At 42.4% G+C, this 15402-nt stretch overlaps 1 protein-coding gene across 2 annotated transcripts in view; it reads left to right on the top strand.

Annotated features, from left to right (window-relative positions):
• The window catches only part of LOC121292231 (60 kDa lysophospholipase-like), a 100287-nt gene that overhangs the window by 49424 nt on the left and 35461 nt on the right, over positions 1–15402 (top strand). Inside the window, exons 8-12 of one of the 2 annotated variants that reach the window (XM_041213953.1) lie at positions 3377–3562; positions 7113–7226; positions 10942–11046; positions 11328–11423; positions 13730–13854. In XM_041213953.1, the coding sequence (XP_041069887.1) occupies positions 3377–3562; positions 7113–7226; positions 10942–11046; positions 11328–11423; positions 13730–13854 (626 nt within the window). Of the gene's footprint in view, positions 1–3376; positions 3563–7111; positions 7227–10941; positions 11047–11327; positions 11424–13729; positions 13855–15402 lie in introns of both variants that reach the window. The other variant, XM_041213954.1, reaches the window with a different exon arrangement.

Genomic DNA, 15402 nt, shown 5'->3' with positions numbered 1-15402 from the left:
AGGAGATGCTAAAAATGGTTGGATGACAGTTGGTTTCTCCAAATGATAGTGGTGTTATTGACTGATGCAAGGTGTCTGGGATTTCACAGAAGTGAAACTCTGTGTAGGATAATTAAAGTTGCCAAGGTTTATCAGCACATCTACTGCAGTTAGGATTTATTCCACACCTTGGGCATAATTTAATTCCCCCCCACTGAAGGCAGGTTTGGAGGCAGGGGCCATTTAATCAGGAGAAAATGTGCAGGGTGGGGATCCTGCCTCCTTCCAACTTTTGCCCAATCAAGCAATGAACGCCCACTTAAGGGCCTCATCTTGCCGCTGCTGATATTCAACCAGTGGCAGGCAGAGTAGTTGCCACTCAGGGTTTGCTTTTCAGGCTTCCCATCGGCTTTGTTTGGAGGTGGGGGGGTGGGTTCCTTCATTCAATGGCACCCACTGCCTGATTGAGGGACCTAGCATCAGGAAGGGGCAGGCCCTGTCTTTGCCTCTGACCCCCTTTCCTCCCACCCACCCCATCCTACAACCCCCAGCGTGCCCTCACTCACCTTTAGCTTGGGGTCCCTCTTTGAACCTGGACCTCTGGTGGGTGCATTACCAGTAGCTGGCACCGCTATTGACCAGCAGCTTTCAGGGGCCGGCATTTACATCCTGGGATCCTTAATCCTGGGGAAGGCCCGATGCTGCCCACTTAACTGCCTGATGGCCACTTAATATGCTGAGCCTTCCGTGGGATTAAGGACCCCACAGGCTGAAATCCTGGCTCCTGAGAGCTACTGGCCAATAGTGAGGGCTGTTGCCAGTAATGTACCCACCAGAGATCCAGGGTCAATGAGGGACACCAAGTCAAAGGTCAGTGGGGGTGGGATGGGGATCACAGGGTTTGGGGTCGCGGTGGGGGCTAGTGGTCAGAAGCAAGGACAGGGGAATAACTCTCAGTGGACCTCCTCCCCTTCCTGATACTAGGTCCCTCGATATACCCCCATCGCAAACATTTAATTTGTCCCTTGACCTATATGACCTTGTCACTTAGAGCTTCTCCATCTTAAAGATCATGTTGAGCATGAAATTGTGGGAATCATCTTAGAAACACCTTTTGAAATATGATTATGTAGTGTGGACCAAATATAGTATAAGTTGTTGACAAAACTTTTTTTTATTCATTCTTGGCACATGGATATCTTGCATTTATTGCTCATCCCTAATTGCCTTTGAGAAGGTAGTGGTGAGCTGCCTTCGTGAACCTCTGTTTTAGTTTTTAGCTTTCTCGATCTTTTTTCCCATACCGTCCCCTCTTCTCACTCCACCTCCACGAGGGCCATCTGTCATTTTCCAGATTGCTTACCCTGGTCCTGCCATTAGCACATTCTGCTTTCCACTCTTAATGTCACCATTAGAACCTCCTTTAGCCACAACCACCACTATTAACAGCCCTTTCACCTTTTGTTTATGACATCTTTCGCAATCTCTCCTTTGCCTCCACCTATCACGGGCCTTCTATTCAGCTTCACCTGTTCTGGCCCCCCCTTAAACAGTATACATTTCACCACATTTCTACTCCCCTTAGCTCTGAGGAAGAGTCATATGGACTCGAAATGTAAACTCTGTCTTTCTCTCCACAGTTGCCGTCAGACCTGCTGAGTTTTTCCAGCATTTTTTGTTTTTGTTTCAGATTTCCGGCATCTGCAGTGTTTTGCCTTTATCTCATTTTTAAGGTTGCCTGGTGCAGCTTTTGAAGTGCTCACTTACATTACTCATTGTATCAGGGATGGTTCCTTGGCTTGATCATAGTGATTGAGTGAGGAATATGTTGGGTCATGAGGTTACAGATTGTGGTTGAATACAATTCTGCTGCTGATGATGGCCTAGAGCGTCTCTTGGTTGTCCAGTTGTGAGCTGCTAGATCTGTTCTGAATCTATTGCATTTAGCGTGGTGGCTTTGCCACACAACGATGGAGAGTAGTGTGAAGATGGGTCTTTATCTCCAAATGGACTGTGTAGTGGTTACTCCAACCAATACTGTCATGGCCAGATGCATCTTCAAGAGGTAGCTGAAAGAGGATGAGGCGAAGTAAGTTTCCCTCTTGTCGGTTCTCTCACTATCTGCTGCAAGCTGATTCTGGCAGGTACATCCCTCAGGACTCAGCCGATTGATTCAGTTGTGGTGTTAATGAGCCAGTGTTGACGAGGAACATTGAAGTACCCCATCCAGAGTACATTCTGTGCCCTTTTGATCACCTGCTTTCTCCAAATGGTCTTCATCATGGAGGAGTACTGATTCATCAGCTGAGGGAGGATGGTATGTGGTAATCAGCTGGAAGTTTCCTTGCCCAGATTTAATGTGGTGCAATGAGACTTCATGGGGTCTGGAGTCAATGTTGAAGACTCCCATGGACACTCCCTCTCCATTGTATACCACTTTACCATCATCCCTGGTGGGTCTGCCCTGCTGGCGGGACAGGATATACCCAGGGATAGTGATGGAGAAGTCTGGGACGTTGCTTGTAAAGTATGTTTATGTCAGGCTGTTGCTTGACTAATGTGTGGGACAACACTCCCAACTTTTGGCGCAAGTCCCCAGATGTTCATGAGGAGGATATGGTAGGTTGCCTGGGCAGGGTGAGTCATTGTCGTTTCTGTTGCCTAGGCTGATATTGGGTGGTCTGTCCAATTGTATTCTTATTCAACATTTTCGTAGCGGGTTTGATACTCTGTGTGGTTTGCTAGCCCATTTCAAGGGGCAGCCAAGAGTCAACTACACAGGTGTCCTTCTGGGGTCACATGTAGGCCAGACTGGGTAAAGGCACCAGGTTTCCTTCTCTGAAGCACATTAGTTTCATGATATGTATTTCTGAGACTGGCATTTTATTCCAAATTTTATTAGGTAAGTTAGATTTATTGAGTCAAAATACTGTAACTCACTTCCTAACAGCACTGTGGGTGTGCCTACACCAAATGGACTGCCGCAGTTCAAGAAGGCAGCTCATCACCACCTTCTCAAGGGTAATTAAGGACGGGCAATAAATGCTGACCTAGCCAGCAGTGCCCACATCCCATGAAAGAATAAGAAAAATTTCCAAATCTATCCTTGTTGGATCTGAACTCACATCTCCAGGAATCAATCTGGACCCCTGGATAACTGGACCAGTACTACCCTACAGCCCCATCCATTCAACTGCTGCATTCTTAACTGTGTAGATTTTTAAAAACTCTCATTTTGATTTTAAAGAACTCATTTAGTGGTTAAAAGTGAAAGCTTTATTCAGAGTTTAAGATTGGTTTGATGCAGTTGAGTTCAGTATTACTTTAAGACATGAGCCAGAATCTGTATTATGAAGTTTGTATGCATTTTGCATTTATAACTACATCTTCTTTTCAGGTTCGAGCATTTCTGCAACCACCAATGGAAGGAATTGTGCTGGAGACCTACGGAACAGGGAATGCTCCAGATAATTTTCCTAAAATATTGGAGGAGTTTAAGAACGCCATTGATCATGGAATGTTGATGATAAACTGCACTCAGTGTTTGAGGGGCTCTGTTAGTCCAACATATGCAACAGGAATGCTGAGTCACTGATCTACCCTAAGATTATAGTAGGATTTCCTATTGTTACACTCTCCTGCTTAGGATTTTTCATCTATTCATTTTAATGAGCAGAACGTCATTAGCTGGGGAGCACAGGAATGGATAATCTTCCACATTAATCAATGAATATCATTACTTGCTCCCCCAAAAGTTGATTGAATTAGAAAATGATTTTCAGGTTTATTAGGTGAAGGATGGATAATTGCGCAACATGGTTCTTTCAATAACTTCCAAATAATCTTCCAACCCCGCTACCTCAGCTACCTAGAAGAACAGCAGATGCTTGGGAACACTACCACCTGCAAATTCCCTTCCAAGCCACATACCACCCTGATTTGGAACTATTCGCTGTTCCTTTACTGTCATGGGATCAAAATCCTGGAAATCCTTTTCCAGCAACACCAGGGGTGCACCTACACCACATGGACTGCAGCGGTTCAAGAAGGCAGCTCACCATCTTCTCTGGGGCACTTAGGGATGGGCAACAAATACTGGCCCAGCCAGTGATGCCCACATCCCATAAAGAATTTTAAAAATGGAACATTACAACTTTGGGCTTTTCTTTGAGCTGTGAAATTGGAGGGAGTGAGGTGAGCGAGAAGGCAGGCAGTCCTGTCTTCGTTTGAGATTTGTTTTTTTATAACTCCTGACTACACTAGTTTTCCAATCCTGGTGTTATCACCATATTGGAGGTGCAGTAAGTCCTCACTTGAAATTTTAGTTGTGTTCCTGAAAATTGTGACTTTAAATGAAACAACTTTAAGTGAATCACATGTTTCAATTGGAACCAATGCTCAGACCGTAATTAGGTTCCTTTGGACATTTATTTCCCGTGAAAACCAATGTACGAGTTGAAATATGTATCGTGCTTGTGCAATACTGTGTACTAAATAAAATAAATCATAGAATATAAAAGAAATATTGTAGTTAGGTACTTTAGGACCTTTTTCAGCAAAGAAAAATGAAAACATTTAGAGGTAAAATGTACATTCTTAAATGCCTACATTCATAAATGAAATAATCTTTAAAATAAAATACATTTAAAAATATAAAAGAAATACAATATGAATGTAAATGTAAAAGAACATTCTAGCTGCCTGGTTTTGGATTGACTGGGCTCCATTTAGTACCAGAAGTTGGTCAGTGTAGATAGCAGCTGAAGCAGCCCCAGGACTTCAGAAATCAAAAAAAAAACAAAGTGCTGGCAGAACTCAGCAGATCTGGCATCATTTGTGGAAAGAGAAACAGAGTTAACATTTTGAGTCTGATATGATTCTTCTACAGAATCCATATTGGACTTGAAACCTTAACTCTGTTTCTCTCCCCATAGATGCTGCCAGATCTGCAGAGTTTTGCCAGCAAGGCAGGGAACGAGGGGAAGAGGAATTCCCCAGTGGTGGCAACAGAAACTGAGGACTTTTAAAGGTGAGAATGGAGGCAGCAATGGGAGCCAGGGGGCAAGAGGGACTTCAGGACTGAGGGTGGTAGTGGAAACAAGGGCAGGAGTGGAGGGAAGAGGTGCACTGACCCCAACAATGCTGGGGAAAATGTCATGTGCGCATGTGGGATGTGCAGGCCACAGAACGTGAAGTCTGTGACAAACAAGGTTATAGCAAATGTTGTAATGTTAAATGGATATATAGTCTCTACTTTATGAAGACATAAAACGAAACAGCATTGGCTGAGTCAAACATTAAGTAGGGACTTTGTGTAGTATAGTATAGACATGCCTGTCTGAGAATAGGAACCCAGCAGTGGTGAGGGGCAGTGGCGGGGGGGTGGGCGGGGAGTGGTGGGGGGGAGGGGGTGCGGGGGGAACCATGATTCACTGACTAGCACTCTCGTCTGAGTCCAATGGTTGTGAGTTTAAGTATCACTCTGGGACCTGAGCACAAAATCAAGGCTGAAAATCCAGTGCAGTACTGTTGGAGTGCTGTAATATTGCGAGTGCTGTCTTTTGGATGAGGTGTGATCTGGCCGCTCTGTCTGTCCTTTCAGATGAATGTAAAAATTCGCATGGCACTATTTTGAAGAAGAACAGGGGAGCTATCCTCCATGTCTTGGTCAATATTTATTCCTTAGCCAACATCCTAAAACAAATTGTTTGGTCATGATCACCTTGCTGTTTGTGGGAAAATGCTGTGTGTAAATTGGCTGCTGCATTTCCTGCATTCCAGCAGTGACTGCACTTCAAGAGTACCTGTATTTGTATTGCCAAATTTGGATTCTACCAACCACCTGGAGCAGCCCAACCACTGCTCTGAAACCCCTGGCCAAGATGGTGGATGCAAAAGCATTGATGTAAACATAGGAACATAGGAAATAGTATTAAGAGGAGGCCGCTCAGCCCCTCAAGCCTGCTCCACCATTCAACTAGGTCACGGCTGATCATCTAGCTCAATGCTATTTTCCCATACTATCCTCCTGTCCCTTGATATCTTTAATAAGCCTTGATATCCCTTTAATATCCCTTGATTTCTATTGCTCTCTGTCTTGAACCTTCTCAATGACTAAGCCTCCACAGCTCTCTGGGGTAGAGAATTCCAAAGATTCACCTTCTGAGTGAAGAAATTCCTCTTCATCTTGGTCCTAAATGACCTGCCCCTTATTCTGAGACTGTGTCCTCTGGTTCTAGATCCCCCACCCCCCCACCCCCGGTCAGGGGAAACCTCCTTCCTGCATGACAGTAAGTGATTTAACTCCCATTTTCCAGCCACCACAACCATATTTATGCTTGATGTAAGGTATTGCCATCAGCCCTAATGTGTTTTACTCAACATTGTTGATCATGGAACTGCTAATACCATGATTTCTCCTTTCAACAATATGCCAATTAATAGTAGAATTATTTCCAGTTAAAGAATTCTTCAACTGCTCTGTCAGCACAGATGTTTAACATGCGGCTGGGCTGAGCAGACTGCAATTCCATGTTCCTATTTTGCCTCTGGTTTGATAACAGATGCACAAGGCACACCGTTGAATCTATAACTCCAGCTATTTCTGGACAGGATGCAGTCGATAACGGGTTTTTAAATTACCCACATTCAGTAGCTCTGTAAAACTTATGTGATATTTACAAAATCAATAACTTGCATTCCTGACTATCTGGCCTATTCACCATAAAATCTAGATTCATTCCAAGGATTTATACTGAAAGGCCTATGTCAATCTCTTTCAAACTTATTTCATCATATGGTATAAGTTCCTCTTATTACAGTTGAATTTGTTTCAAGCCCTGTGAACTTTCAATTTCAGATTTTCTCTAAACAAGACCTCATTCCTGGAAGTGACATGACATCTTATAATCTCTTTCAAACTTATTTCATCATATGGTATAAGTTCCTCTTATTACAGTTGAATTTATTTCAAGCCCTGTGAACTTTCAATTTCAGATTTTCTCTAAACAAGTCCTCATTCCTGGAAGTGACATGACATCTTATAATCTCTTTCAAACTTATTTCATCATATGGTATAAGCTCCTCGTATTTCAGCTGAATTTGTTTTATATCCTGTGAACTTTTGACTTCAGGTTCTCACTGAACTTGGTATCATTCCCGGATGTGATATGACACCTGAAGCTGCTTTGATCAAACTGTCCTATGTACTGGGTAAGACTGAACTGAGTATACAGGAGAAGAAAAAGGTAATGTGTTTCAGTCACAAAATAATGTTTCGGTGCTGTGCACAGAAATACTTTCTAAAAGCTTACTTTTTAGCTCCATTGAGCAATGAAGAGGACGAGCAGGCAACTTTCTCAAAAGAAAGTCGCATCTGTTCCGATGATGCCACTTTCAAAAACAGTTCCTTTGACATGTCCTCCTTCTTCCTTAACCGAGGTTTTCCACCCACGATGGTTGACACTGCCCTCAACCGTGTCCGGCCCATCTCCCGCGCATCAGCCCTCACCTTCTTCTCCCTCCCAGGAACATGATAGGGTCCCCCTTGGACTCATTTATCACCCCACCAGCCTCCACATTCAAAGGATGATCCTCCGCCATTTCCGCCAACTCCAGCATGATGCTACCACCAAACACATCTTCCCTTCACCGCCCCCCCAGCGGCATTCCACAGGGATCGTTCCCTCCGGGACACCCTGGTCCACTCCTCCATCACCCCCTACACCTCAACCCCCTCCCACGGCACCTTCCCATGCAACCGTAGAAGGTGCAACACCTGCCCCTTTACTTCCCCTCTTCTCACTGTCCAAGGACCCAAGCACTCCTTTCAAGTGAAGCAGCATTTCACTTGCACTTCCCTCAACTTAGTCTACTGCATTTGTTGCTCCCAATGCGGTCTCCTCTATATTGGAGAGACCAAACGCAGACTGGTGACCGCTTTGCAGAACACTTTCGGTCTGTCTGCAAGCATTACCCAGACCTCCCTGTCTCTTGGCCATTTGAACACTCCACCCTGTTCTCATGCCCACATGTCCGTCCTTGGCTTGCTGCATTGTTCCAGTGAAGCTCAACGCAAACTGGAGGAACAACACCTCATCTTCCGACTAGGCACTTTACAGCCTTCTGCTCTGAATATTGAGTTCAACAATTTTAGATCATGAACACACTCCTCCATCCCCACCTCCTTTCCGATTTTCCCCCTCATTTTTGTTTTTTCCAACAATTTATATAGATTTTTCTTTTCCTACCTACTTCCATTATTTTTAAGTGTATTTCTATCCATTGTTTTATCTCTACCTTTTAGCCTATTTCGATCCCTTCCCCCCACCCCACCCCCACTAGGGCTATCTGTACTTTGCTCGTCCTGCTTTCTACCCTTAATCAGCACATTCCTTTAGATAATATCACCACCTTCAACACCTCTCTGTCCTTTTGTCTGTGACATCCTTTGGTTATCCCCATCTATCACTCGCCCTCTATCCAGCTCTTCTTGTGCGCGCACACACACACACACACACCACACACACACACACACACACACACACACACTCTCTCCCCCCCCCCAAACCTCCACCCTCCCCCCGGCCTTAAACCAGCTTACTTTTACTTAGTTCTGTTGAAGGGTCATTCAGACTCAAAACGTTAACTATGCTCCTATCCACGGATGCTGCCAGACCTGCTGAGTTTTTCCAGGTATTTTTGTTTGTGTTTTGGATTTCCAGCATCCGCGGTTTTTTGCTTTTAACTTTCTCAAAAGACTTGCATGAAACTTTTCTAGGGCTATTGATTGCAAGAACAATCCAATATCTGGCAAATATCTTATTCCCTCCAATCATGTAGTCTAGTATTGACAACATTCTAACAAGTTAGAAACCTGGCATATGATGTGTCACAGGACATGTTTATACTTAATATTACAGAGCACAGCACCACCTACACAGGGCTAGAAGTTGGGGTGGTTGACGACCCTGTTTCAGCCATCTGTGGAACTCCGTCATATTTAACAGGGCGCTGGCAAGCAATTGGTTGCTGTAGGGAAGGCTGTCCCTATTTAGGATGGCCGTTGGCCCTCAAGGGCTGCTGGCCCACTCATCAGTCTCAGCAGTGCCTCAGAGAGCAATGGCCACTGCTGGGACTGCACCAAGAAGAAGATGTCATGGAAGCACACCATCCTCCCAACCAGTTCAGTCAGTTCTGGGGGACGTTGGGGCACTTCAGGCAGATACTGGCATGGTGGGTGGTGGTGTGGGCAGGGGCAGCCATTGTCGCCATTATTCTGTTGAAAGGGCACCCAAATAGGACACCCCAAGGTTTACCTGGCAACTTCCTCATGTGGTGGAGGGTCCACCAACCATTAGTAAAATGCCAGCAGTGGCAGCAAAAGACTGTTCATTGCCACACCCCTCCCCAGTCTCCCAGAGGAACATTAAAATTCAGCCTTTATTTCTGTCTCACGAATAAGAGACTTCTGTGAGGAGGAAACTTTCATTTAAAATCAGATAGTTGCCCAAAATTCCTCTTGAAGGCACAAGCAGCAAGCTATGCAAGAATTCTTGCCAATCTTCTCCTGGCAAGTTACACTGAACTACCCACGAATCTCATCAACAAATCCTGGTACCTTTTTTAAAAAGCATAAAATCAGTGGAAAATGGCATAAATAGTCAGGACACAAGGAAAAAGAGCACAGAACCTCAACAATGTTACTTCATTAGGTCACTTTAAGTTAGAAGTCATCAACTCATCAGTTGGGCACATGAGGCACAACATTACTTAAATAAATGTACACTTGAAACTTTTCCCATTTTAATTATTCTGATGCTGTAAAGAATTAAAGCGATGGCAGCTACATTTCAAGTTTCATTGAGGGGAAATAGAAGGAAATGTTTTGTTTTTAAATTGCCATAAAACAACTAAAATGTGACTCAGGATCCTGTTATGCCAAAATTCAGGAAATTTGTGATCTCCAATTTTGCATGGAGCTATTTTATTTAAGGCAGGGAGTTTGATGTTGGTTTTGTTAAATCGAGTAACAAGTTGAGGAAATTCGGACTTAGTACTAAAAATGGCCGTTAGGGTTTTGGTTCGGTGCAAGATTACAGGAAAGTTAAATAACAATATAAAAGTATAGTGATATAAATGTCTCTGTAAATTCCATATTTCTAGTATGGCAAATTCACTGAGCTTTATTTTAGCATAAACTTTCCTATACTAACATATTGTATTGTGTCATATGGAAAATGAAAATAAGCTTTTTCTCTAACACAATACCAGAATTGTGAATGAGTCCAGTCTTTAATCCATTGTGTCTTATACCTGACACTTCAACTGATTTCCTTTGAAAGAACATTTTTCAAAAAACATCATGCAAACATACAGTTGAGAAAAGAGAAACCCATGTAAAAATTTCTTCCACACAAAAAGAACACAATCATGAATTAAATGAAAGGAAGGAATTCCCTGTGATCTTTTGATCCAAGTATGAAATCTGATCTTTATGTGAATGAAATGAGCTACTGAAACTTCTTTGTAGCAGTATACTTTTGGAGTATATTATTGTGTTTGGATGTAAAGGATGACCTGAGTGCAGCAGATAAGGGAAAACCAAATGGGAGAAGTGTGTGAATGACAAGATTGGATAATTTTTAGTCAGTGGCGGAAATTATCCAGCAACTTGTGTCCATTCACAATTCAAGGAAGTCTTTTCTTGCCATATGTTATTGGGTGATTTCCATGTTAATAATAGAATTCATCATTCACATGCCATTATTCTTTCCATTAATTTTGTTCTGATATTTTTGTCCAGTTTTATATGTCACTGACCTGGTCTCCACTTAACCATATTTTATTGCTCTTATTAAATGTAACATAATTGTATTGACCACCACTTTAATCAATGTTAGATAAAAATTAGTTGCATATTGTAATTTTGCAACATTCATTTGAAACATTGCTTTCTCCCAGATGTTGTCTGAAAACCTGAGGGGAGAATTGGGTACAATGATTCCTCTTCAAGACAAGCAATTTATTCAAGATAATGCTAAGTCTCTTGCTGCTAGGCGCAAAGAGGTAAACATTAGAGATCAGATGATGTCACAGACAATAATTATAAACTGGCCCTGTTATTTGACATTCTGATTTTTTTTAAACTGCTTTAAAGACTGTAGTGCTTTTGTGCCAAAATGATAAGGTTAGGAACTTAGATTGTATGAAATAGGGTTAGCTCATATGAGAATCAATATGCTATGTTGCGCTCTCAAAATGTATTTAATGTTTGAAATTTGTTTTTAATCAAAGAAAATGGAATGATTTTATATGTAACAAACTTCTATTCTCTTTTCAAACAACAGGAACAGGAGGCTATCCGAGATGTTCTGACTACTTCGTCAGCTTGTGTGGCTGCAAAGGCCGGTGATGTTGATGCATTGGAAGCTATACTGGATATGGTAAAGAAAAGCAACAATAAAACCTGCAAAATCTGAAACAAAACACAGGGTGTTGGGAGCACTCAGCAAATCACACAGCGTCCATGGAGAAAATAGGGGATGACAATTCCAGCATGGATCCTTTGTGAAAATTGTTTTGACGCAGGGTCTAATCCTGAAACATTAACTTCTCTGTTTTCTCCACTTGGTGGTTTTGTAATTCCTGAATTTTACAGCAGATTTTGTAATTAAAGCTGACTTCATCACTTAACACCTAAAAGACTCAGAACAATTTACGTAGAAGTCACATTACCGAAACTAGCTATTTGGTCATCCAGCCTGAGTGTTTTTATCTTCTATATGAGCAATAGGCTGAATCATGTTTTTATAATGGGCTTTTACATTATGACATGTTGGCACACAAGTTTTTTTGTAAAAGTCCAGAATTTAGAAATTAAGATTAATATTACAGGAACTATGTATCATTTTAAGATGTGTAATACCAACACTACAATGCCTCTTTATTTTGATTACCCTTTATTTTGATTATTCTTGGAATTGTGTACTGGAGCACCCATACACTTATACTGTAATGTGGGTAATACTGACACAAGCATCTAGTAAAATAAAATCAGCTGTGATAAGTCAAAATATCAAATAACAAGTGAACAAAAAGTATCTTAAACAATCTTTTATCCATGGTCTTATATGGACTTCCTAATTCCAACTAGAAGATTTGGTTTTAGCACCCCTGAGTTTAGGAGGAATAAAAGTAAATCATACTCTGTTCCCAGTCCAGATTGCAGTTCAGAAACTTCTGCCAGGAAGTTCCTGCTTGTAGATTTTGGATGAAGATATGATCAGGTTATTACTGTTGAACAGCCTGCCAATACTCACCATCTAGGTTCACACGTAAAGGGGCAGAGTCAGTGAGGTACCAGAGAACGCCGCTAGAACTGTACCCTGGTATGAGTTAGCATCTTGAAGAGAGGGGAGAGAAATAGTTGGTCTTTGTGAGCAAGTGGTCATGGGATCAGAAGTACCCAGTGAGGTTGAATATGACACTGAGATTGTGAACTGTCTGGTTCAGCCAGGGACACTGGACATGGAGGCCAATCAGTGGGGACAGCACAAATGTTTTTGGCTTGGGTAGAGATGATGACCTGAATCTTTCTGATGTTCAGGAAACTAGTTTATTCAAGACTTGAGAAAACCACAAACAAGAAAAGTCCATTTGGTCCATCAAGCACACTTCTCACAAATTCTTCATAAACACGTCCTCATCTTTGAAGATAATCCAGGGAACTGCCAATTTATTTATTGTCACATCCTCAATATCTAACCCTGGTCTCTTGCTCTGAAGTCAACATTTGTTCCCAGCCCAGGCAGCAGTAGATTATTGTCTAACATGGAGTTTGTGATTATCTTACATAATACCCATCTCTAATATTCACTCCTCTTCCTAGCTATGTATTTATCCAGTTCTTAAAAGAGTCAAAGGACACAAATCTGCTTTTGTCTAGCACCTGTTCAGTATTTAAGCTGTTTTCTTGGAATTAAGTTGCTTCTGATTCCTGGCCTCTCATGTGGCTTGTTTATTTTAAAATGATGCGAAAATGTTGTCTTGAAAGTATAAAACAGACGAGTCAGTATCTGAAAGATAAAGCTACTTTCTGGCTGAGTTCCATTCAAATGTTTAACTGATCTTTTTCCTTCATAAACTTCACTTAAAGGGTATTTTATGCATTTACTGTTATTATTTCAGATTGACAGCACTGAAGGATCTTTTTATCTATTTTTCATTTATACTCTTTTCATCTCACTCCAAGGCATGTTTAGATGCAGCTTGTCTAACTCTTCATTCATCGTGTGTGAGCTATAAATGAGTACCAACAGGCTACTTAAGCATTGAATTCAACACAGTTGAGCTCAATTCTGTGGTCACTAGAGATCACACTTAGATGTTAATCTGCAGGAATCATGGGATGAGGCTAGTGTGGAGCGTAAACACCAACCATTTGGCCCAAATGGCCTGTCTCTATGCTGCAAATACTTGACTATTTTTTCTGTTCCTCAGTTCGGGAATGCTGAGACCAATTCAGTATACTAGCAGGTTCATATTATGGGATCAGGGGGGGAATTGAACCTCGGACCTCGGGTCACTAGAGCTAGTTAGAACACAGGGTGCATTTAACCTTTTCCTGTTCAGTTAGAATTACTATTGTAACAAAGAGTAACACCTAAAATAACATTGTAGAGATTTTAGAAGGGCAAACCTGCAATTCACTATTTTCTCTGACGCTGATTTCAAAAAATCTGTTTTTCAGGGTGGCAACTTGTGCAGTGAGGATTATGATGGACAAACCCCACTCCATGTGGCAGTTTGTGAAGGGCACCTGGACGTTGTGAAGTTCCTGCTCAGCCATGGAGTCACTTTTTGTGACAGAGACCGGTATGCTAATACACCACTGAAGGATGCAGTGAAATTTAGGTTCACAAAGTGTTTGGGGAAACTAAACAATTTACTGTAGGTCACAGCCTTTTAAATGTAACTCATTGGTGGAAGTTTGTGTGTTTGATCCTATTTCATAAATCTCAAGAATTCAGCACAGTCAGTTCTTCATTGAACTGTATGTGCTTTCAAAGATCATGGACAGGAGCAGCTGGGATCATGGTGGAAAATGACTTATAATTTGAGCAGTTGTGAAGCTTCCCTACCTCATTGAGATATCCTGACCTCTCCTCCTCTTCTATCCATACCATTGCCTCTCAAGGCCACCATGGGAATAGCACTCCCCTAGGAACCATGATAAAGACTTTTGCTTCCCCAGTAGAACGAGAGTACTTTTCAGTGTCCTCGTCATTCACCATTCCAATTCATACTGACCTTTCAGTGTAGGCCAGTGCCAGTGGCCCCTGTTATTAACCTCCTTCTGTAGGCCTCCACCTCTGCCAAGGCCTGTCAAAATCCAATTCTTCAGGGTGTGTTTGCCCTTTAACTGCCTAGTCAGCTCTTTCAGTGCTAAAGTGGGATTGCTGCACTGATAGGCTGCCTCTTGGCAGGAACAATCCCACACAGAGCTCATCGTGCATCTGTGTTGAGCCCCAACCAATTTCCTGGGTATGATTGGAAGGGCTTTGTTTTTGTTAAAATCCATGAAATTTCTTTGTAAGTTCGAAGAATTTAAACTTAATAAAAATGAACCATTTTCTGACATGTTACCTTTAGTTTCTGCACCAGAAATCCCAGCTGGCCAGATTGTCACATCAAACTGCAGTTCCAGCTGATTTGATGCACATTTTTAAACTTAGACCATGGGAGTCCACTGAATGCATACGCTGACCACTCACAGCTGAACATGCCTTCAGCTGCAGGGGGGACTTCCCTAATTTAAAGGGGCAGCATGAAACTTGCAGATGAAATGGTTTGGACTAATGCTATTGCAAAATTTGTGGCAGTATTTTGGAGTGTTTTTGGAGATGTATAGTGAGTTGCTGGCTTTGACAAGGCAGGATGGATTTTCTCTACCAAGGTGGGTAGATTGACTCGGGAAACTTCCTGACTCGGCAGACCTGCCTTATTAGAAAGGGCCCCGTCGGACCCAATTTTCTCTCTGGGGGAGGGGGTGATGGGGGAGTGCTTGGTGCAGTTGTGGGATAGAGTTACACCTACTGTCCCCCGAAGTAGATCAGAGGCCACCACTGGGGTGGTCAACTGCAGAGGCAGGCTGGTTAAAAGGACCTCCTTGATCTGTGGGATTTTGTTCCAGTTGTTTTGTTACATTTTAGGCTCTCTAGCCCTCACACCCCATAATTCATCACCCCCTCCCCATCCACTTCCTATGCCAACCCCAATAGGCCCTCATACCCTCTATGCCAACTTATGCCCCTCCATGCACCATTCTTGGACCTTACATCCTTCATGCCAACTCATCTAATATCCACCATGGGCAGACCTTAGAAGCCATGTTGAGATGAAATAAAAGAAAAGTCTAAATAT

This window comes from Carcharodon carcharias, chromosome 20 (assembly GCF_017639515.1).
Source record: "Carcharodon carcharias isolate sCarCar2 chromosome 20, sCarCar2.pri, whole genome shotgun sequence".
NCBI classification, from domain to species: domain Eukaryota; kingdom Metazoa; phylum Chordata; class Chondrichthyes; order Lamniformes; family Lamnidae; genus Carcharodon; species Carcharodon carcharias.
This window is presented reverse-complemented; position numbering and strand designations above follow the sequence as displayed.